Raw genomic sequence first — 25,196 nt, 5'->3', positions numbered from 1 at the left:
CCATACATAAATGTATAAGAGGCTTGAATTATCACATTTATTAAAAGACACCACCACATGGATATTTATGTCATTCCATTTGTCAGTAGGTCTCATGCTTTTAAAACTATTACATATTTCAAAAGAGGTTATTGTAAAAGAGAACAAGTAATATTGCTATATTCGTCAGTACCCACCATCGAAGAGGGTGGTCCTATATATGGATTTTCGTCTTAGAAGTTTAACTGGGGGCTTGATTCAGTTATGGGGCCGTGTCTCCGAACTTGTAATAGTAAACAATGTTTTCCAAAAAGTAATTTTTGTCGAATTTTATTTTAATTCCAAAATTTTTGGAACAATCTAAATAAGCTGATTTTCTATATGAATTAGAGTATAGGGTCCACTATGTTCCGAAAATTTTGATTTATAAGAAACTATTTTCTGTAGAATGTCATCCATATACTTGAGCTATAAAGTTATTTTAAGAACTTTACCTTGTATTGGTGGTTATAAATTATGGACTGAACCTCATAAAAATTGGCGGAGGGATTTATGTTGCTAACTAACCAACTAACTAACTAACTAACTAACTAACTAACTAACTAACTAACTAACTAACTAACTAACTAACTAACTAACTAACTAACTAACTAACTAACTACTAACTAACTAACTAACTAACTAACTAACTAACTAACTAACTAACTAACTAACTAACTAACTAACTACTAACTAACTAACTAACTAACTAACTAACTAACTAACTAACTAACTAACTAACTAACTAACTAACTAACTAACTAACTAACTAACTAACTAACTAACTAACTAACTAACTAACTACTAACTAACTAACTAACTAACTAACTAACTACTAACTACTAACTAACTAACTAACTAACTAACTAACTAACTACTAACTAACTACTAACTAACTAACTAACTAACTAACTAACTAACTACTAACTAACTAACTAACTAACTAACTAACTAACTAACTAACTAACTAACTAACTAACTAACTAACTAACTAACTAACTAACTAACTAACTAACTAACTAACTAACTAACTAACTAACTAACTAACTAACTAACTAACTAACTAACTAACTAACTAACTAACTAACTAACTAACTAACTAACTAACTAACTACTAACTAACTAACTAACTAACTAACTAACTAACTAACTAACTAACTAACTAACTAACTAACTAACTAACTACTAACTACTAACTAACTAACTAACTAACTAACTAACTAACTAACTAACTAACTAACTAACTAACTAACTAACTAACTAACTAACTAACTAACTAACTAACTACTAACTAACTAACTAACTAACTAACTAACTAACTAACTACTAACTAACTAACTAACTAACTAACTACTACTAACTAACTAACTAACTAACTAACTAACTAACTAACTAACTAACTAACTAACTAACTAACTAACTAACTAACTAACTAACTAACTAACTACTACTAACTAACTACTAACTAACTAACTAACTAACTAACTAACTAACTAACTAACTAACTAACTAACTAACTAACTAACTAACTAACTAACTAACTAACTAACCTAACTAACTAACTAACTAACTACTAACTACCTAACTAACTAACTAACTAACTAACTAACTACTAACTACTAACTAACTACTAACTAACTAACTAACTAACTAACTAACTAACTAACTAACTAACTAACTAACTAACTAACTAACTAACTAACTAACTAACTAACTAATCATTATAAAACTAAACCTTAAATTTTGGGAGGGGTAACAATAACACGATTTTGCGTTCCATACAGAGTGAGTCGGTCTAATGTACACATATATATTAAATTTTCTTTTATAAGTTTCAGTTGATTGATTAATGAAAGTGTACGAACTTTCTAAGAATTTCACAATTTTTTCGCGAAATAATTTGTTGTGGGATTAAATTTTTTATTTTTGGCTCAAAATTCATTGAGTTTATTTATTTATTTTTTTTTTTTTTCATAAAAATAAAGTCAAATTTTATTACATATTTTCTTGATTTGACCGCAGCAGATTTTTCCAATTATTCTATACACAGTCATTTGTGTAATTAAGTTGGAATTAATTGTCAACATATGTATTTTTGTAATTAATATTGAACATTTGCGATATTATTGTAATTATTATTTGTTTTTATACACGTCCATATGTTGTAAATGATAAATTCTTAATTGTATTTCTTTTTTTTTTGTTCTATGGATACATATATATACACGCAGAGAAAAAACATGGTTGTGGTAACCATGTTCTAAGAGCAACATATTATGGTTAAAATTATGATTGTAGTCTTAACATAATATCGTTATTGTAACAAATTTAAAATATCATATTATGATTAAATACCGTTAAAATATTTCATCATAATATTTTTCTATTTATCATAATAATATTGTTATACATGATCATATTATGATCCAATGTGTTCAAAATTTAGAAATATGTATAGAAATCAAAATAAATTTTACTGAATCAGTAAAATTACAGTTTCTAAAAAAAGTAGAAAAAAAATATACATGAATAAAGATAACATACTTACAATACTTAACACACTTTGCAAATTTCAATTTGATTCACAAAAACATTATTCTTTGCAAACTGAAATACTTATACATTTAATGCCATAAACCAAATGAGAATTATATCAACTCATTTTATTGTCGCGTAAAAAAAACACACGAAAAAGTAATCTGTGTGAGCAAAAGTTGTTTTGTTGTTGTATTAATTTGTTGATGTATCAGCAGACATATGTATAACAACATAACATATAATGATTATTTATAACAACATAACATACAATGGTTATATAACATAACATATTGTGGTTATTTGCAAGTTTAAATGGTTGTTAATAACAGAATATGTTTTGCTTGTTATCAGTATTTAGTTGTTGTAAAAATAATTATGATTCAGTGAATTATACTCAAATTTATAATTGCCTGGAACATGAAAATGTTTACAGTAACTAAAATATTGTTAAAATCTAATTAAAATAACAATTATATGTTTTTGAAAACAATATATTGTTACAGTAAACATGGGATAGTTGCAGTAACCATTTTGAACCATGTTTTTTCTCTGCGTGTAGGAGTGTTGTAATATGGTTATAAATGGAAAACAAATAATTTAATGTAAGTGTTATAAACATGAACACAAACCCATAATATCCTCCCTAGTACATGCGTGAAATTCGAACAAATTTTTTGAGGATCTCTAAATAATAGACAATATCACACGTATGGTGTATTATTGGCTTGAAAATGGTGATAATTAAACTAAGCCGACATTGCAGGCTCTATTCCAAAAATTTCTTCGAAATTTCCATTAAATTCACATCATTTTTAACTTCAATATTTTAAAGTAAAGAAAAATTTAGATTTTCCTAACATTATATTTTTATGGCAATATTTGAAAGAAAGTTATTAAGTAAATACATATATGTATCTAAGTCCTGCTCTAAACATAAATATTTTCCAAACAAGTAGCTTTACAAATAAAAAATATTTTGTTTTATATGGAGCAGTAAAGAAAATATGTAGTTCTTTTTTCTTGGATTTAGCCTCAATCCTTCAATAAAATATGAATGTTCTATTTCTAAAAACAAGCAACAAAAATATTTTTATATGCACATTTGTACAAATAACATGCAAAATAGTATATATTTCACTTGCATGTATGTGTGCGAACGATATTTCCAATTTAGTGTTGGGGAAAATATGAAAAAAATGTGCCATAGAAATTTTCACTTGTTTTCAATGGTATCAGAGATGTACAGGATTTATTTTTTTTATTGTAAATAGAGAGTGGTTCGGTTCAAATTAGTTTAATTGAAAGTACAATTTTTTTCTATGTGAAAAATATGTAGTTTTTTCTCATAGCAATTTTTGGAGTGTAAATAAATAGCAGAAGAAATGTTCTTTCTTTGTATTATTTTTGAAAGATTTAAAAATATTATCTTTAAAATAAATGTAAGTAAGTCATGGCAAGGATTGATTTTAAACTAGTATCTAGAAGAATCAAGATTTAAAAGAAAAATATTTGGTAGATTTTTCAATTAAATTAGTCAATAGACTAGTCCACTAGTTTATAGACTTTGGCAAAGTTACTCAACAGATTGGCCAGAAGTTAGTAGATTAGTTAATATTACAGCCAAATGGTGTGAGGAAAGTGGGCTAAAAATTAACTCTTCAAAAACTATCCTTATACTATTTACAAGACGTAGATCTCTGAGTTTTATTGAGACGACTCTAAACCGGTCTATTATTAAGTTCTCTGAGGAAGTCAAATACTTAGGGATCATTATCGACAAAACGCTAAATTGAAACTCACATATATCCAGTACGATCAATAGAGCCTTATATGGCTTTTAAAGGCTATTTGGTAGTAAATTATCTCATTTAATATCATAATATCTATATATATAAAATTCTAACGTTACTGACTGACTGACTGACTGACTGACTGATTCACTGACTGATTCACTGACTGATTCATCATCGCACAGCCTAAACGGTTGAAGCTAAAAAGCTGAAATTTGGACAGGAGGTTGGTCTCCCGCCAAATAGATCCACTAAGACGGGATTTTTGGAAATTCGAATATTTAGGGGGTAAAAAAGGGTAAAAAACGGGTAAATTCGGTAACCTTATATCTCCTAAACTAGAAAAGATACAAAAACAGTTTAAAGCTTATCGCCGTTCATTTAAAAAATAAACGGACAGGTGTCTGGTACTTTTTTAAAATTCGGCCCCTTTAGGGAATAAACGGGTAAAAACTGTATTTAGGTACTTTTTTCGCACCCCATGTATCTTTTAAACCAGTGCACATTCAAAAAATATTTTTGACTCCTTCATAACTTAACGAAAAAATAAAAATATGAATTTAGTACTTTTTGGATATTCGGACGTTTAAGGGGTTAAAATTGTACCTATTTTTAGTACTTTTTTCATAAAACATTGTTTTTGGTTTATTAACTTATACATATGAATACATAATAACGGGCTCCCACTACGATGTTGCAACTTTTTGGAATAGAATTTTTATTTCGTTAATGGGGAGGAAAAAAGTACCAAAAGGGGTAAAAACGGGAAATTTGATTTTATTCAACCACAATGATCCAATTTAGATAAAATTTTTAAATTTAGAAACACTAAATATCCTAATGGGGTGTTATTTGGAACCCCGGTACCAAGTGATATTTTTTGGTACTTTTCATTCTCCAACTGGTCCTTTTTGAGTTTTCTATGATATTGAAATAGAAACATGAAATTAATAATAAAGGGACTTTTCGCTACTTTTTCGTTCTACACAGGTACTTTTTTGAGTTTTCTTTAAAATTAAACCTAGAAACATGAAATTAAGCATGTAGAGCTCGGAGTAAATGAGAATCTATAAAATGGGACTTTTTGGTACTTTTTGAATTTTCTATAATATTGAACCTAGAAACATGAAATTAAACATGTAGAGACCGGAGTAAATGAGAATCTATAAAAGGGGACTTTTTGGTACTTTTTCGTCCTTCGACTGGTACTTTTTGAGTTTTCTATAAAATTTAACCTAGAAACATGAACTTAAGCATGCGGAGGCCTTAGTAAATGAGAATCTATAAAAGGGGACTATTTGGTACTTTTTCGTCCTTCGACTGGTACTTTTTGAGTTTTCTATAAAATTTAACCTAGAAACATGAAATTAAGCATGTAGAGCCCTTAGTAAATGAGAATCTATAAAAGGGGACTTTTTGGTACTTTTTCGTCCTTCGACTGGTACTTTTTGAGTTTTCTATAAAATTTAACCTAGAACAAGTTAGAGTGCTATATTCGGCTGAGCCGAATCTTAAATACCCTCCACCAGCTACTTTTATATTAATACTTTTCTAGTTGATCAAATATATATAGAAATAAGTTTTATAGACCGATCGTAAAAAAATCTTTAAGCAAAATTTCTGTACATAAAAGCTATATTTCAGTCAAATTTTGTATCTATATCGTAATTTTTAATAAGTTATGAGTGTTTATGTGATTTTCTGAAGGAAAACTTGTACGGGACCGACCGCACCCATGTTATGAACCAATCGTGAAAAAATCTTGAAATAGAATTTTTGTATACAAAACTAATATTTGTGCCAAATTTTGTATCAATAGCTTTATTTGGTAATGAGTAATGTGCTTTTAAGAGATTTTCGTAAAAGGACCTTGTATGGGAGCTATGACCAATTATGTATATAAAGAAAATTTCAAAATTCTGTATCTATATCATTTTTGGTAATGAATATTGTGCATTTAAGTGATTTTCTGGAGGGGACCTAGTATGAGAGCTATGACCAAATATGGACCGATCGTAAAACAATTTTATAGTATAATTTATGTATATAAGATCAATATTTTTGCTAAATGTATGGATACCAATATTTGGTAATGAATTATGTGCGTTTAAGTGATTTTCGGGAGGAAACCTTGTGTGAGAGCTATGACCAAGGATGGACCGATCGTGAAATAATGTTGAAATAACATTTATGTGTACAAAAATAGTATTTATGCCAAATATTTTATGGGCATCACTATTAGGCAATAAGCTATGTGCCTTTAAGTGTTTTTTTGAAAGGGACCTTGTTGGGAGCTATGATCAATTATGGACCGATAGGAAAACATTTTCACAGTAATATTTCTGTGCATATAAGCAATACTTAGTACCAAATTTTATATGGATATCTTCATTAACTTATCAGTTATGTGGTTTTAAGTGATTTTCGGGAGGGGACCTTGTATGGGAGCCATGACCAATTATGGACCGATCGGAAAAAAATGTCTCGGTAAAATTTTTGTGCATATAAGCAATACTTGTACAAACTTTTATATGGATATCTTACTTTAGTAATGAGTTATTCACGTTTAAGTGATTTTCGGGAGGGGACCTTGTATGGGAGTTGTGACCAATTATGGACCGATCGGAAAAAACTTTCATAGTAATATTTCTGTATATAAGAGCAATACTTGCACCAAATTTTATATGGATATCTTCATTTACTAATGAGTTATGTGGTTTTAAGTGATTTTCGGGAGGGGACAATTATGGACGATCGGAAAAACTTTTCACAGTAATATTTTTGTGCATATGAGCAATACTTGTACCAAATTTTATATTGATATCTTAATTTTGTAATGAGTTATGTGCGTTTAAGTGATTTTCGGGAGGGGACCTTGTATGGGAGCTATGACCAATTATGGACCGATCGGAGAAAACTTTCAAAGTAATATTTCTTTATATATGTATGAGCAATACTTGTGACAAACTTTATATGGATATCTTAATTTAGTAATGAGTTATGTGCGTTTAAGTGATTTTCGGGAGGGGACCTTGTATGGGAGCCATGACCAATTATGGACCGATCGGAAAAAAATTTCTCAGTAATATTTCTGTGCATATAAGCAATACTTGTACAAACTTTTATATGGATATCTTACTTTAGTAATGAGTTATTCACGTTTAAGTGATTTTCGGGAGGGGACCTTGTATGGGAGTTATGACCAATTATGGACCGATCAGAAAAAACTTTCATAGTAATATTTCTGTATATAAGAGCAATACTTGCACCAAATTTTATATGGATATCTTCATTTACTAATGAGTTATGTGGTTTTAAGTGAATTTCGGGAGGGGACCTTGTATGGGAGCTATGACCAATTATGGACCGATCCAAAAAAACTTTCATAGTAATATTTCTGTATATAAGAGCAATACTTGCACCAAATTTAATATGGATATCTTCATTTACTAATGAATTATGTGGTTTTAAGTGATTTTCGGGAGGGGACCTTGTATGGGAGCTATGACCAATTTTGGACCGATCCAAAAAAACTTTCACAGTAATATTTCTGTATATAAGAGCAATACTTGCACCAAATTTTATATGGATATCTTCATTTACTAATGAGTTATGTGGTTTTAAGTGATTTTCGGGAGGGGACCTTGTATGGGAGCTATGACCAATTATGGACCGATCGAAAAATAATTTAAGAATAATATTTCTGTGCATATGAGAAATATTTATTCCAAATTTTATATGGATATCTTAATTTAGTAATGAGTTATGCGCGTTTAAGTGATTTTCGGGAGGGGACCTTGTATGGGAGCTATGTCCAATTATGGACCGATCCAGAAAATTTTTGCTCTGAATGAATTCTATTGACATAAGATTTTAATCTGTAAAATTTTGTGAAGATATCGATATTGTGACGGAAGTTATTAACAAAAAACCCATTTTCCGGGAATATGTACTTTTGTATGGGAGGTATATGAAATTGTAGACCGATTCTGGCAATTTTCAGCAGAAGTTAAGATCTTGTGCAGAAACGAATGTTTGCTGACTTTCATGAAATTATCTTGCATAGTTTTCGAGAAAATTACATCAGAATGTGTAAAAAATGCTTATTTTTTTCGAGGTTGTTTTAAATTTTGATTCATAACTTTTCCCGGTGTGAACGGATTTTGCTCATTTTCAATACCAAACTGCTTAGGATAACAGTGAATATTTTCGGTGAATTTGGTTTACTTCCTTTGCTTCGTTTTAACGTGAGCGTGTTTTAGGCAGACAGACAGACAGAGAATCTATAATAGGGGACTTTTTGGTACTTTTTCGTCCATCGACTGGTACTTTTTGAGTTTTTTATAAAATTTAACATAGAAAAATGAAATTAAGCATGTAGAGCCCGGAGTAAATGAGAATCTATAAAAGGGCACTTTTTGGTACTTTTTCGTTCTTCAAAAGGTACTTTTTGAATTTCCTATAATATTGAACCTAGAAACATAAAATTAAGTATGTAGAGGATGGATTAAGTGAGAACCTATAAAAGGGGACTTTTGGTACTTTTTCGTTCTTCAAAAGGTACTTTTTGGATTTTTGTATAATATGGAACCTAGAAACGTGAAATTAAGCATGTAGAGCCCGGAGTAAATGAGAATCTATAAAAGGGGACTTTTCGTTTATCAAAAGGTACTTTTTGAATTTTTTATAATATTATATAGAAACATGAAATTAAGCATGTAGAGCCCGTAGTAAATGAGAATCTATAAAAGCGGACTTTTTGGTACTTTTTCGTTCTACAAAAGGTACTTTTTGAGTTTTTTATAAAATTTAACATAGAAAAATGAAATTAAGCATGTAAAGCCCGGAGTAAATGAGAATCTATAAAAGGGCACTTTTTGGTACTTTTTCGTTCTTCAAAAGGTACTTTTTGGATTTTTGTATAATATTGAACCTAGAAACGTGAAATTAAGCATGTAGAGCCCGGATTAAGTGAGGACCTATAAAAGGGGCCTTTTTGGTACTTTTTCGTTCTTTAAAAGGTACATTTTGAATTTTCTATAATATTGAACCTAGAAACATGAAATTAAGCATTTAGAGCCTGGATTAAGTGAGAACCTATAAAAGGGCACTTTTTGGTATTTTTTCGTTCTTCAAAAGGTACTTTTTGTGTTTTTTATAATATTGATCCTAGAAACATGAAATTAAGCATGTGGAGCCCGGAGTTAATTAGAATCTATAAAAGCAATCAGGGACTTGAGTGAATGAAAATTTAAACTGTAATATTTTCTGGTACTTTTTGAATTTTCTATAAAATTGAACTTAGGAACATGAAATTAAATAAAATAGCTTTCTAAAATATTGAATATATAAACATAAAATTAAACACGCAGTATCCCAATTGAAAGAAAATTGAAAAAGGATACTCTGGTACTTTTTTGTTCTTTTACTAATACTTTTCGAATTTTCTATAATATTGAACCTAAAAACATAAAATTGGACATGTAGCTTCCTGATTGTATAAAAATCTTTATGCGATTTTTTGGTTTCTGGTTGAAAATTAAACATGCGTCATCCTGATTTAATGAAAATATATAAAAAGGCACTGTCTGGTACTTTTTCGTTCTTCAACTGTTTTTTTTTAATTTTCTGTAATATTGAGACTAGAATCATAAAATCAAACTTAAAGAGTTCTCTAAAAGGGGAATTTTTGATATTGCAGATATATATACATTTACAATAATGATATTTATTTTATTCCATTACGATGAGGGTAGCGAAGCACACTGGGTATAGCTAGTTAATAATAAAAATATCATAATATAACCCATTCTCACTTATACTGCTTTAGTTTTGTGGAAAGAATGGAGTAGCCTCCTACTCGGGCTTCTCTGGATAAACTTTAGCATCGTCCCTACAACGGGGGTAATGAGAACATGGCCTACATATGCCATTGGGGCTATTCTTCACATACCACCTTTGAATATTCTTATTAAAGACGAAATGAAGGCCTGGAAATCGTCAGTCTAAAAAAGGTGACTTGGAAGCGCATATAAGTATATTCAAATTATTTATCAACGACCCATATATCCGCGTTCATGATGGTGGCAGCAAAGTGCTGATCAAGTTTGGTTTACTGACGTGTCCACATACAGAGATGGTGATACTGGTTATTGGTGGTCCTAACTTCCAGAAGACAATCTCCATGGAAAAATATCTCTCAATCTTCCAAGCAGAAATCTACGCCATCTTCATCTATGCTAGGGAGTGCGTGAGAAGAAGGATAAAGGGTCTAAGAATTTACATAATGTCAGACAGCCAAGTAGCGCTCAAGACCTTACTCTCGTATGAAGTTAGGTCGGGTGTTGTAATAAAACAAATTAACATTATGTTAGATACCCGGTCATTCCATTAAGGTCATTCTGGGATCTGGCGCTTATCGCTCACTTATCGACCATTTGAACCATTATGAAACATTCTTTGATATACCACAAGAATACATTATACAAAGATGAGCATAGTGTGTGGAATCGGAATTTACTCGCCACTGGGAAGCTACAACAGGAATTAACAAAGCGCTTAATTACGTTATCAAGGAGAAAATCCAAAAGTTGCTTTCGCTTAAAAAAAGTGATCTTAGAATACTAATGGGACTACTCACGGAACACTGTGGTCTCAAATATCATCAATTCATCCCAAGAAGTATGAAACCTCTGAACACATATTGTGCAATTGTCCAACGCTAAGGACTCGTCGAGGAAGAATCTTAGGTAAGGAATCAGTAGCCCCGAAGGATACGTTCAACCTCTGATCAATCAAACCCGTTACTTTTATACATGAATTAAACCTGTTATGGTGAACCCATGAGCTGCACTAAGGATGCAAAATAGATTCTTAGTGCTTAAGGATCTCTCTAATCTAAACTAATCTAATCTAGCCCTCATCATATAAGCCAAAATAAAGATCAGGCCCCATTTGATCGTAATCTCCATAAAAAGAGAATAATGGGTTTGATAAATATCATTTCATATTATGCACGATATTTTCGTAAATATGACGAAAAAAGTAGTAAAGCACGGATTATTTTCATGGTACGTACTTGCTTATTTGTTACAAATAATATTATTTGAACGGCAATGTTATAAGCCCTTCAACTCAAGTTCGCTTTAGGGGTGTGACTAAACCTCCAATTATTTTATGTTTTTATTTTACATATATAGCTTCCAGCTATTCAATACATAAATTTTTACCCATACGAGTGTAATAAAGTATGGTAAAGTATGGAATAACTTGCTTTCAAGGCAATTGTTGCTATTTCTGCGAAATATTTCCTTAATAATGTCAACGTAAGCAGAAAATTGTCGAAACTCTGTACATTTTTTCATATATGGATATTAGTATGGTTCACAGTTAGACCCAAACTACTGAAAAGAGAGATTGTGTTCACAACAACCAGAAATCAATTCATATAGATAATTATACAATTTTTTCCGGTTTTGAAAATATTTCTGATGTCGCATAAATAAAATCGAAATTGAAAACATTCAACAATTTCTGCTTGTAATGTAGTCATCCTAATATACATACATACATATAATACATTTTAGGCACCAAAGTGCTATGTTGTGTTCTAATACTAAATATGTCGTGCGGCAAATAATTAATGGCGTGACCTTCAAAATGCCACCATTATTTAAGGTTGTACACACAATCATATTTAACCCAATTTTTTTTTTATTTATTAGATTTGCCACATAACAATTTAGCTGTGGAAGTGGGTGTCGAGTGCATTTGTGCTGTGCTGGTGTTAGAAGTACAAAATGTTCTGTTTTTGCTTTTATTATTATTGCTATTGATGTTGCTTGTATTGTTATTGTTTGGATGATGATAAACAGGCAGCCAGTCAAACCGAAATTAATTATTTCTATGGTTTGGTTTGTTTTTTTTTTCTTTGGTTTGATAAAACTTATATCGTCAAGCCTCAAAAATTTTTGTATTTGAGAATTTTTTTTGATGATACACTAATGTCCTTTCATACACCCTGTGTCATACCAAATCTGTTTAAATGAAAAACAAGTTCCAGTTCGGCTATTTCTAATCTTAACTACCCTTCAACTATAAGCACCATCATAAACTATTTAATCAAATTTGGTTTCCGTAATGAGGATGTATTTAATGGATTAATAAAAAAATATTCTCCTTTCTAAAGACTTCCATTCAGTTTTATTTATTTTTTAAAAAATCTCTTATTTTCGGTGTGCAAATGCGAAAAAAATGATCATACATATACATACGTATAATCTATTCCATTAATAAAATACTTACATTTGTGAAATCTTGTAAACATACCAATATTCTAAACGAAGTTTTTAACAAAACATAAATTTTTTGGGAACTAATATATTCGTATGGAAAACAAAAGATATTCCTTTTCAATAATCGTCCACTTTTCATGAGAAAACAAACATTTTATAAATTTCGTAGAATTATTTACAATAGTTTCTGTAAAAATTCTACGAAATTGTTAAAAAAGGTTAATTTTTTCGGGGTATTTTTAAAATGTTAACTCACAACTATTTACCAAGTATTGCTTTAAAATGCCAAACTGTGTAGGGCAACAGTAAATATCTATAATTTATATTTCTTTATTTTTATACGTAGAAGGACGGAAGGAAAGACAGACAGACGGACATAGATAAATTGATTTAGGATATCATGAGGACCAAGAACCAATATTTACATTGTATTTACATATGTATGTATATGTTTTCTTGAGACAATGATGAACATTTTTCTGTGACAAAATTTATAAACCAACAACCTTTGTCTTAAATTTCATCGATACAAACAATTATTGAGATACGACGAATTATTAATTAGTGTTTCTAAATTATTACCGAATTGTGGACGTCAGGTTGTTAGTACTATTTTTTATCATAAATAATTTTTTAATGATTTATTTATTATCTGTAAAAGGGGTTATTTGGTCAATTATTGACCAAACTTCAGAAAATTTTACAAAGGTTTTGGTTTTAATGAAACGTCCCATTAAAAAAAGAACTTCCAAAGAAGCGAAAAAGAAGTAGAATTTACTCTATGGAAGTACTGAAAAAGTCCTGAAGAAGTGATGATTTTAACACATGCTTGTCATAGGAGGGATGTCTTTTTTATTTGATTCCAAATTCACTACTTCTAAAGTCATTCTCAAACCACGAAAACGCACATATTTTATTGATAAATAATACTATTGAATATGTTTTGTTACAAACATGTTTTGTGTACGTATTAATCACTCTACGTAAGTTTTTCTGAATAGACCCGAAATTGGTCATAGCACCCATACAAAATCGTCTTCCAAAAATCTCATAAACGCACATATTTCATTAATTAACAAAGCTATTGGAGTAAACTTCGACTTGAATTTGCTTTGTGTGCATATAAATAAAGATAATTGGTTACAACTCCCATATATATTGACAATCAAAGGTATAAAATTCGAAATATATGTGTATTATGTAAAAATAAATCATTATACGGAATTTTTTCTAGATCGGTCTTAGCTCCCATATAAGGTTCACATCTGAAAATAATTATTTAAAAATTTGGTAGTTAAATATATCCGGATAAAATTGGACATGAGTATTTTTTGTGTATAGATAAATCATTCTGCTGAAATTTTTTCGAACTGGCCTGATCATAGCTTCGATATAAGCTCATCAAAATCGTTTCTAAAATCACTTAAATGAATATTGACGTCGGAGTAAAACTTGACGTAAATATACAAATCAATTTTCTAAATTTTTTGGCATCGGCAAGATCGGCCCATAATTAGTCATAGCAGCCGTACAAGGTCCACATCCGAAAATCACTTAATAAACATTTTTCTGGACCTAATCAAAATTAGTTCCACATACTTATACATACATAAATCTAACAAAACTTTTGTCAAGTTATCTAAAAATTAGATAGTTAAATAAATTTAAGTAAAAACAAGTTAGAGTGCTATATTCGGCTGAGCCGAATCTTAAATACCCTCCACCAGCTACTTTTATATTAATACTTTTCTAATTGATCAAATATTTGTAGAAATAAGTTTTCTCATGTCTTAAATAGAAAAAATCCCAAGATTTAAACAGCTTAAATCTATTACAATTCCGAGATTTATTGAACATTACAAACGCCATTTTCTTTATATGTATTTTTATAGCGCTTAGCGATATTTAGTAATTTGCATGTATGAGTGTGTGAAAGATTTAAGGATTTTCCAAATACATATATATATAATTTTGTTCTACACAAATTGATAATGCTAATGATAACTAGTTAAGCACGGTTAAAGCGCTTTTAGGGGCAGGACCTAGTATGGGAGATATGACCAATTATAGACCGATCGTAAAATATTCTTTAAGCTAAATTTATGTACATAAAAGCTATATTTTAGTCAAATTTTGTATCTATATCGTAATTTAGTAATAAGTAATGTATGTTTATGTGATTTTCTAAAGGGAACCTTGTATGGGGGACCGACCGCACCCGTGTTATGAACCGATCGTGAAAATTCTTGAAATAGAATTTTTGTATACAAAATTAATATTTGTGCCAAATTTTGTATCAATAGCTTTATTTGGTAATGAGTAATGTGCGTTTAAGAGATTTTCGTAAAAGGACCTTGTATGTGAGCTATGACCAATTATGTATATAAAGACAAAATTTCAAAATTCTGTATCTATATCATTATTTGGTAATGAATAGTAATTTTCATTTTCATTTAAGTGATTTTCTGGAGAGCTATGACCAAATATGGACAGATCGTAAAACAATTTTATAGTTTAATTTATATATATAGGAGCAATATTTTTGCTAAATGTATGGATATCAATATTTGGTAATGAGTTATGTGCGTTTAAGTGATTTCGGGAGGGGATCTTGTATGGGAGCTATGACCAATCATGGACCGATCCAAAAAAAAACTTTCTTAGTAATATTTCTGTATATACGAGCAATACTTGTACCAAATTTTATATGGATATCTTAATTTAGTAATGAGTTATGTGGTTTTAAGTGATTTTCGGGAGGGGACCTTGTATTGGAGCTATGACCAATTATGGACCGATCCAAAAAACTTTCTTAGTAAAATTTCTGTATATAAGAGCAATACTTGTACCAAATTTTATATGTATATCTTCATTTATTAATAAGTTATGTGGTTTTAAGTGATTTTCGGGAGGGGACCTTGTATGGGAGCTATGACCAATTATGGAGCGATCGGAAAAAAATTTCATAGTAATATTTCTGTATATAAGAGCAATACTTGTACCAAATTTTATATGGATATCTTAATTTAGTAATGAGTTATGCGCGTTTAAGTCATTTTCGGGAGGGGACCATGTATGGGAGCTATGACCAATTATGGACCGATCGGAAAAAAACATTCATAACAATATTTCTGTATGTGAGAGCAATACTTGTACCACATTTTATATGGATATCTTAATATAGTAATGAAATTTGTGCGTTTAAGTGATTTTCGGGAGGCGACCTTGTATGGGAGCTATGTCCAATTATGGACCGATCCAAAAAAGTTTTTCTGTGGATCAATTCTGTTGACATAAGATTTTAATTTGTAAAATTTTGTGAAGATATCGACATTGTGACGGAAGTTATTAACAAAAAACTCATTTTCCGGGAATATGTACTTTTGTATGGGAGGTATACGAAATTGTGGACCGATTCTTACAATTTTCAGCAAGAAAGAAGATCTTACACAGAAACGAATGTGTGGTGATTTTCATGGAAGTACCTTGCATAGTTTTCGAGAAAATTACATCAAAATGCTTATTTTTTTTCGAGGTTATTTTAAATTTTGATTCATAACTTTTCCCGGTGTAAACCGATTTTGCTTATTTTCAATACCAAACTGCTTAGAATAATAGTGAATATTTTCGGTGAATTTGGTTGATTTACTTTGCTGCGTTTTAACGTGAGCGTGTTTTATACAGACAGACAGACAGACAGACGGACAGACGGACATAGCTAAATCGACTCAGAATTTCATAAGGACCAAGAATATATATACTTTGTAGGGTCTCAGATGAATATTTCTCAGTGTTACAAACGGAATGACAAACTTATATATACCCTCTATCACCACTGATGGTGGTGGAGGGTATAAAAAAGTAACAAAAAGTCCCCTTTTATGTGTTCTGGCCTTACTTGTTTTTGTTTGTTTATTGTTTTGTATAAATATGTACGAAAAAAGTAAATTTTTGATGAAACTTTCAGAGGTGGTCTTGGATTTTTACTCACATCTTCTTTATTTATGGGCCGATTGGGCTGAGTTTAAATAGCGTTCTCCGCTATCTATAAGGATCCAGAATATATATACTTTATAGGATCGGAAAATTATATTATAGAAATTACAAACGGAATGACAAACTTATATATACCCTTCTCACGAAGGTGAAGGATATAATAGCTTGCTGGTGGAGGGTATTTACGATTAGGCACAGCCGAATATAGCACTCTTACTTGTTCTATCTATTTAAAATCAGTAAAATAAGTCCATAAGTATCGTAAATAAGGTCAAAATTCTGAAAAACACTAAATAAAATATACAGTATATTTCAACTCGTTTGGTGCGGGAACCCTAATGTACATATTAGCATTTTAGATTATATTTTTCAGTGTTTAAAATATGAACACTTTATTGCTAGAAATATATTATTTTGAAAATATTGATCGTATTTGCTTCATAAAAATATTCACTTGTGCTGTGTAATGTAAAACACTGGCTTTAGAACAAGAAACAAGTTGATTGCATTTGGTTATTCAATGCCAAATTGTTTTCAAAATGTATTAAATCCAAGAATAAATTGGAGGGAATAGTAAAGTATATTACGACGAAATCTTGGTAATAGGCTGACAAGTTATCTGGTGCACTAACATGCATTTGATATAAATATGTATGTATATGTGTATATGCAGTGTGTTATAATAACTATTCTAGTAATAATTCTAAGTAATTGCTTCCTAATATTTATTGATACAAATTTTATTTACATATTAAATTTATATAAATAATATAAAATTTTTTTTTTCTTTGAACCGACATACATACATATGTATGTATGTAACCTTATTTCCAGCAAATTTACATTTAATTTAATTGAACTTCAATGATACTGATTTGTGTACATTAAGGGGGGCCCTAAAATTATTATTAATGATTTTTAATGTTACCTCTGAAAACTAGAATTTAGTTTATTCTAAGATACCATTTATCAAAATATTTGGATAAAGGGATAAAAAGGTTCTTTTTAAGGTTTCTTTAATGATTTTCATATTTCAAGCAAATGTATGAACTTGTTCTCTATACAAATTGGGCCACCCTTATGTTCATACAGACGTACATACATATATATGGTTTCATTATATATAAAGAAATACTTTAATTTACAATTTATTTGAAAATAATTTTCTTTTATTTGCAAAAATTATGAATTTTTATGAAATTCATTAAAATGAAGAAAAGATAAATATAAAAATTATTGCATTTATTTTTTTTTTTTTTTTCTTCAAAATAATATATTCCTAATAAAAAGAATTAACAATACAATTGATCAATAACAGATTTGTTTAAAAAAATATATACAAAACAAGTAAGAAATTAAAGTCGGGCGTGGCCGACCATATGATACTCTACACCAATTGCGAATATTAAATGTGTTGAATCTTATGTAGGTTCCAATAATGTCTGCTCATGTACGGTTGTATGCTGACTAAGAGTAATAAAATACCGATTTCAATAATTTTCAACAGCCTTCGTCATTGGATCCAGAGAACAGTATGTGACCCATTTTAACAAATTATATTCAAAACTGTTGCACGCACACAAGGTTTACACGGTCTCATAGACGGACATAGCTTAATCGAAGCAGAAAGTGATTCTGAACCGACAGGTATACTTAAGGACAAATATTTTTGAGTGTTACAAACATCAGCACATTGTGCCGACTTTTGGATAGATATTGGTATATTAGACGTAGTTAAAAGATAAAAGGCCTAAATCGGAAGGTATGGGTGCTATGGCAGAAATTGAGCTGATCCTTATAAAATTTATTATTGGGAATTATGTTTATATAAAACTTATTTGTGCCAAATTTCTTTGTGGTACTAGTGTTTATAAGTGAGTTGTGGGCATTCATTTATTTCCAGAAGGGGACTTTGTATTGGGGCTAGGGTCAGAATCGACAGTGTTATTTATAGTTATTTCAAACTTAATTATACTAATTTTTAGAAAGATAGTGGACAGTCCGGTTCTATAGGGCTAGGGCAAAAATTGGTCCGATCCTTATAAAATTTAATGTCGGGATTTAGGTTTATATAAAACTTATTTGTGTCGAATTTAATCGTTTTACTAGTATTTATAAGTGAATTTTGGTAATTCAACACATTTTCTGAAGGGGAGTTTGTAGGGGGGTTACGGTCAACTGAGGCCCGATCATGACGAAAATTGACAGAGTTATATATAATTATATCAAACTTAGTTGTGCCAATTTAGGAAAGATAGTAGTATATTTGACGTAGTTATGAGCTAAAAGGCCTAAATCGGTAGGTCCGGTTGTATGGGGGCTAGGGCAAAAATTGGTCCGATCCTTATAAAATTTAATGTCAAAATGTATGTTTATATAATATCTATTCGTGCCAAATTTCATCGTGATACTAGTGTTTAGAAGGGAATTGTGGACATTTAAGTCATTTTCTGAAGGGGACTTTGTATGGGGACTAGGGTCAAATAATGCCCGATCTTTACGAAAATCTCTAGAATTATTAAGATATATATAAAAACTAAATTTTAACAATTTTTGTAGAGATAGTAGATCATTTAACATAATTATGAGGTCAAAAGCCCTATTCGAGGGGTCCGGTTGTATGGGGGCTATGTGAAATAATGGACCGATTTCAACCATTTTCAATAGATTTCGTCCTTGGACCAAGAGAAGCGCACGTTCCAAATTTCATCAAATTATCTCAAAAATTGCCTGTAGAGTGCGCACAAGTTTTACATGGGACAGACAGACAGGCGGACGGACATAGCTTAATCGCCTCATGAAGTGATTCTGAGCCGATTGGTATACTTTAAGATGTAAGCACATCAGCACAAACGTATAATACCCTCCCCACTATAGTGGTGTAGAGTATAATTAAGTATATACATATGTATATTAGAAAGATTTAAATTACAGACATATTCGGTAACAAATTTGATTTGAATTAACACTTCACACAGCTCCTCACTTGCCTGGCATACAAACATTCTCTAAATAGTTGTGAGTCTCTTAACATCTTATATCCATAATATTAAATTGAATTACTTTGCACAAGCAAACATTTTTAAAGTTTTTCCTGTACGTCAACAAAATTATATTAAATAATTGTAACAAATTTTGTTGTTAAAAAGCCTGTTTGTTGTAGCTCATGTTCATTATATATGAATACGAAAACTTGATTCATTAAAATGTTCAATACAGTTCTTCTATAATTTTGAAGCAGCCCGAAAAAATTTTAAATTAATAAAATGAAGAACATAATTGTGTTTGAAAATATTATCTTATTACGATGAACTTGTAAGTCTACATTTGACACTGTAGCTCAATTTTTACACTCATAATAAATTTGTTTTATATACAAGTACACAAAAGAGCAAAATATTAAAATATATATACTTATGTTTGTTTGTAACTATGTCACTTTGTTAGGATTGAATTGGGTTTTTAAGTCATGCTGTGTTATAATCTTAATATAACATTCATTCAAGAATATTATAGGATCTGTTGGAGTAACACCCTTGTAAAATAAAACCAATATAAAGAACATGTGACAATTTTAAATCAAATCCAATAAAATATGAAAGTGTAATGAAATAAGAAAACAACACATATTACGATGAGTATGAAATCAATTGAATATGATTCTGCTAATAAACAAACTAAATTTTACAATTTTCAAAGAACACAATTTTCCTTTTAAGATTTTACTTTCAAGTTGTGTGTACGAACATATGTAGGTCGATGATGATGTTGAATTTACATTCACATAATATTGTTCAATTATTGAATAAATTACATGTGAGTTGAAATCGAAATTTTGACTATAACATTATCAATAATGTTTGTAACTAATTTGAATGGAAATGTGATGTTTCCTTCGGCTGCCGTATGTTTTAATGTTATTAGAGAATATTATTCTTCACTATAAGAACAAAGATTTAGTATTCAGCAAAAACACAAGTAATAACTATTATAGTATAAGACCGGTTAATCGAAAATCCGAGTTTTATTATCAATTATATGAAAATGTCTTAGAGTATACACACTGTCCTACAGAAACTGCATCTAGATACTTAGGTAATGAAGCTACCTTCGTTAATAGAATCAGCGAAGAAGTATTAGATATAACTTTGTATTCAAAAGGCGAGTACTCCTTTTCTGACCATCGGTATATAACATTCGAAATACTTCTGCCGACACCAAATTCGATAAAGTTTCGGAATAAGTCAAAAACGAATTGGATAATGTTCGGGTCCTTACTAAAAAACCGCTTATGTCAGGACACTTTTCAATGTCGAAAAAAAGAGGACATAGACGCCAAAGTAGAAATGCTCACAAGTGCCATAATTGAATCGTTCGAGGATAGCTGCCGTCTGCGAGAGCGAATGTTCGGGTCCTTACTAAAGAACCGATTATGTCAGGACACTTTTCAATGTCGAAAAAAAGAGGACATAGACGCCAAAGTAGAAATGCTCACAAGTGCCATAATTGAATCGTTCGAGGACAGCTGCCCTCTGCGAGAGCGAAGATCTGCCCAGGAGAAATCCTGAGCAACAGGGGAGATCCGGAACCTTGGGAACCAAACTATTTAACCGGACACGGCGTAAAAACACCGCAGTATACTGGGATATGTATTGTAGTAAACTTGGTGAATATAAGAACATTGTTCGAAAAGCCAAAACAAACTCTTGGAAGCTTTTCTGTGAACAGTTAGACAGCGTAAATGACCTAACAAAGATAAAAAATTCCTATCCAAAACTCATGTCTAACCGGAATCTATAATGGATGACACGGACAGGAGGTAGAAGATATGGAAACTCCAAATGGACTCTTATTTCCCATCCGGTATATTGAATAACATAGATGCACCGATATTGGAGAAAGGGGAGGCTAACACGGAAATAATTATTGCATCTGATATGGGTAAAGGGGCAATCAAGAGCATTGTTTCTATAAAACTACGTATGAATCCTTCGACAAACTGTATACACTGGCGGTATGCATTGACATCGAAGGCGCTTTCAATAACGTGCACACTGATACTCTTATCCAATCCCTAGCACAGTTTAACGTTGACCGGGTGCGACGTAACTGGATCAACTACATACTAAGAAACAGATGAATAAGCTGCGACATGTACGATATTACTATCAGGAAAAAGGCATTTCGCGGTATACCACAGACCCTAAGCGAGAAAAGACTTTGACGATACTTTTAAAGGGAAAGGATCCAAATTACTTGTGTAAGATTCCGGTGACAAAGTTAAGTACTTAGGTGTAATCCTTGACCGGAAATTAAAATGGAGACACCACATAGAGGATAGGATCAATAAGGCGGATCGGTGCTGGGCGATATGTAGGAGAACTATAGGCTTGAAATGGGGTCTTAGTCCTACCATGACAAATTGGGTTTATAAAAGTCTAATTAGACAAATTCTATGTTTCAATAATCTGGTGGACTGATTTGGACAAAAAGTGGATTATCAAACTACTACAAGGCGCTCATCCTACATGCTGCATGGGTATAAGTGGTACAACTTTAACCAAGGCTCCGGATATATGGCTAGATATTCCATGAAACATGTTTAAGATATGAGGCGGCGCTTACAGACGAACGGTTTTTTACTTTAGACGATCTGCCAAAAGCGGTTATAGGGCACGTCATCAATGTATACTGGACACATTGGAAGGTTATACAAAATCATCGGATGTGCCTGATCGCATGCCATGACGCTGATCTCACAAAGAATGCCTTGGTCAAGCGGAACATTAGAGCAAATACCAGTAGGAATCCACTACTACAAGGATGGATCTAAATTGCGGATTAGAATAAATATGTCATCCACAAGGCTTCATATATTTATCTACATCCAGAAGGCGATTAGGGCGAATTAAATCTAAGACAGTATTGGATTGTAGGAAAGCTTTAACTGAATATTCTCCCAAAGGTAAGGTTTTCATTATATGGGTACTAGGCCACTCGGAAGTAGTCTGCAACGAAAGGGAAAATATAATAGTTTTAAAGGGAAGGGAACTTGAGGTAGTTAACCTGATGAACGCAAAACCTTTCGACACAACAAAATATGGGTGAGAGAATCTCATAAGGCCTCTTGGAATAATGAAACGGTGGGTAGAACCACAAAGATCCTACGGTTTGACCCTGATGAGAGCAAGACGAGAAATTTCCTCAAAATGAGCAAGTCTGAGGTTAGTATGATGGTACGTATTCTGAGTGAACTCATTGGATTACGAGCACATCTATACAAAATTGGACGTGCGGATTCATGTAATTCCGGAAATAATAATGATTGGAAAATTCTTAGGAATTTCGACCAGGAAACTGAGCCTAGCGTCTCAACTAGTTGGAAGATACGAAATAATATATAGGAGATATACCAATTATGTACCATGGTTGGTAGTGTCAATTATTAAGTTACAGACCCAGACCAAATATACTTTACTTTAATTTAAAAATGACAGCTTTATGAGTATGAAATAGTAATCTGTTATCCAACACATAATGATAAAACACTGTACCGAGTAAAAACCCGGACGATTATAATATTAAATATAGTTTAAACTCTAGTCTCGAATGCCTATATTCTTAAATACATTTTTAAAGCAAATGTATGCCAGAAATACTACTTATATATACTTACATAGAAAATGATTTTGTAAACCGATGACCAGGGCAAAGGTTAACAAATTTTGTATAACAAATGAGATATTCCAATATAACGTGCCACTCTTCATCCTTTAAATCTGTTGATAATATTGTAGTAAATAAACCCGACTTTAAATTTCAAATGCTTCATTTTATCCACAATCAATCGATGTCCAATGTAACGCACTCCACAATAAAGGGAAGTTGTATTATTGTTGTTTTTCACTTTATTACACCTGGGTGGTTGACTTAGTGTCGGTAATATTTTTTTGTGTAGTTCTTTAAAAGTTTTGTATTGTGTTTTTTTATTTGTTGTTTTTTTGGGTAAATTCTTGTTATGGCTGCTATTTATGTTGACATGATTTCCGTTTCCTGTTGTCTCGTTTTTTGTTTTTTGGTTTGATGACTACTTTTAGTACGTTTGTTGTTCTGTTTGTGGTCAATGTTAAAGTGAAATTTTACGACCGAATTGCTAGAGCATTGTTATGCTCAATGTTAGCGTTTCACATTGATCGTTTCTTTTATTTTCCGTTCTTATTTTCCTGCAATTTTTCTCACTTAATTCATTTTTTTAATTTTTTCCTTTGTTTGCTTAACGTGTACTGTTGCTGGCAAAGGATGTTTCACAACGTACTGGTTTGCTACTCCTAACATTTGCTGTAAAGGAATAAAAACTCTTCGTTTTTTCTTGTTGCTTGTTTCTTGCAATTTTTCTGTTAAATGATTTGCAAGCGTGTTGTTTGAAATGAGATTTTATGTGAATCCTTAAATAAAATTGTTATTTTCTTTTATTTATCCTGCGCTCACAACGACACACACATTCATGAACTCATTTCGTGGCAAAATAAACGAATGTTAGTCTGTGTATGTGTGTGCAAGCAAGCAAGCAAGGATACGGATGTAGTTTAGTATTTGAAGTGGTAGTTGCTGTAGTTCAATTTAAATTGCGTATTTATACTACAAACACAAATTCTTGAGATAATTTTCAATGTTGTTGCTTTTGTATGCTCCAGTTTTGCTGTTTTTGTTGTTTTCTTGCTATTCGTCTGAAATGAAAAATAAACAAAAGAATTGTTTAGAATTGAAAGAATGAGAATTGAAAAAAATCTTCAATAAATAGTATTTTTTTCTGCTCTACTCTACTCTTAACTCAACTCATTCATTGTATGTCTTTCTTGTGCTTCATCTAACAATAAATATTGTGTTAGAAGTTAAGGCATCTACTGCAGAGTAGCAGCTTCAGTAGTATGTATAAGTCTTAGACCTAAATTGGAATTTTTTCCCTCATGCTTTATTTTGTTTTAATTTACTTAAGATTCTTGTAATTTTTATTTAGTTTTTAAAATATATGTATGTACTTATGTATGTATGTTTGTATGTATATTGAACTAAAAATTCTTTTATTCAAGTACTTCATAAGAGAACCTTTTCACCTTGTACTTTATTATTTCTTTTAAATGCTTTGTTTCTAACATTCAATACATTCTATTGGTCATAACTATTCGACCGTAAGTACAATCTTAGGAAAATTTATTTTCTTTCCTTTGGTTTTCGAGGCCTTCATCGCATGCCTTTCTTTGTTTTGCTTTTTTTCCTTAATAAATCTTTGATAAATGTTCTCGTATGTGTAATTTAATGCCAAAAGTTTTTCAGGTATGAAACTTATTTTTAAGAGAAACATATTGGCTATAAAAAAGAATCAAGGATATTATATGCCATACTTAAAGAAGATAAAAGCAAAGTCATGCATTAAAAAATTTTTTAATTTTATTTAACGAAAAGGTTTGCAAAAACCCTCTAGGATACAAAATCTATTTCCTTTTTGCTAGAATATAAATTTTCATAGCTTAATTTTTAGATTAAAGAAATTGTAGTTAAT

At 30.8% G+C, this 25,196-nt stretch overlaps 1 protein-coding gene across 2 annotated transcripts in view; it reads right to left on the bottom strand.

Moving 5' to 3' along the window:
- Positions 1 to 25,196, bottom strand: part of LOC119606940 (putative uncharacterized protein DDB_G0277255) — a 141,883-nt gene that overhangs the window by 55,710 nt on the left and 60,977 nt on the right. For both annotated transcript variants that reach the window (XM_037960612.1, XM_037960613.1), the window contains one exon: positions 23,313 to 24,363. In XM_037960612.1, the coding sequence (XP_037816540.1) occupies positions 23,313 to 23,406 (94 nt within the window). In that variant the 5' untranslated portion in view covers positions 23,407 to 24,363. The remainder of the gene's footprint in view (positions 1 to 23,312; positions 24,364 to 25,196) is intronic.

Source organism: Lucilia sericata, unplaced genomic scaffold, assembly GCF_015586225.1.
Source record: "Lucilia sericata isolate MDLA Ls3-8-SP2 unplaced genomic scaffold, ASM1558622v1 Contig000639F_arrow, whole genome shotgun sequence".
NCBI classification, from domain to species: domain Eukaryota; kingdom Metazoa; phylum Arthropoda; class Insecta; order Diptera; family Calliphoridae; genus Lucilia; species Lucilia sericata.
This window is presented reverse-complemented; position numbering and strand designations above follow the sequence as displayed.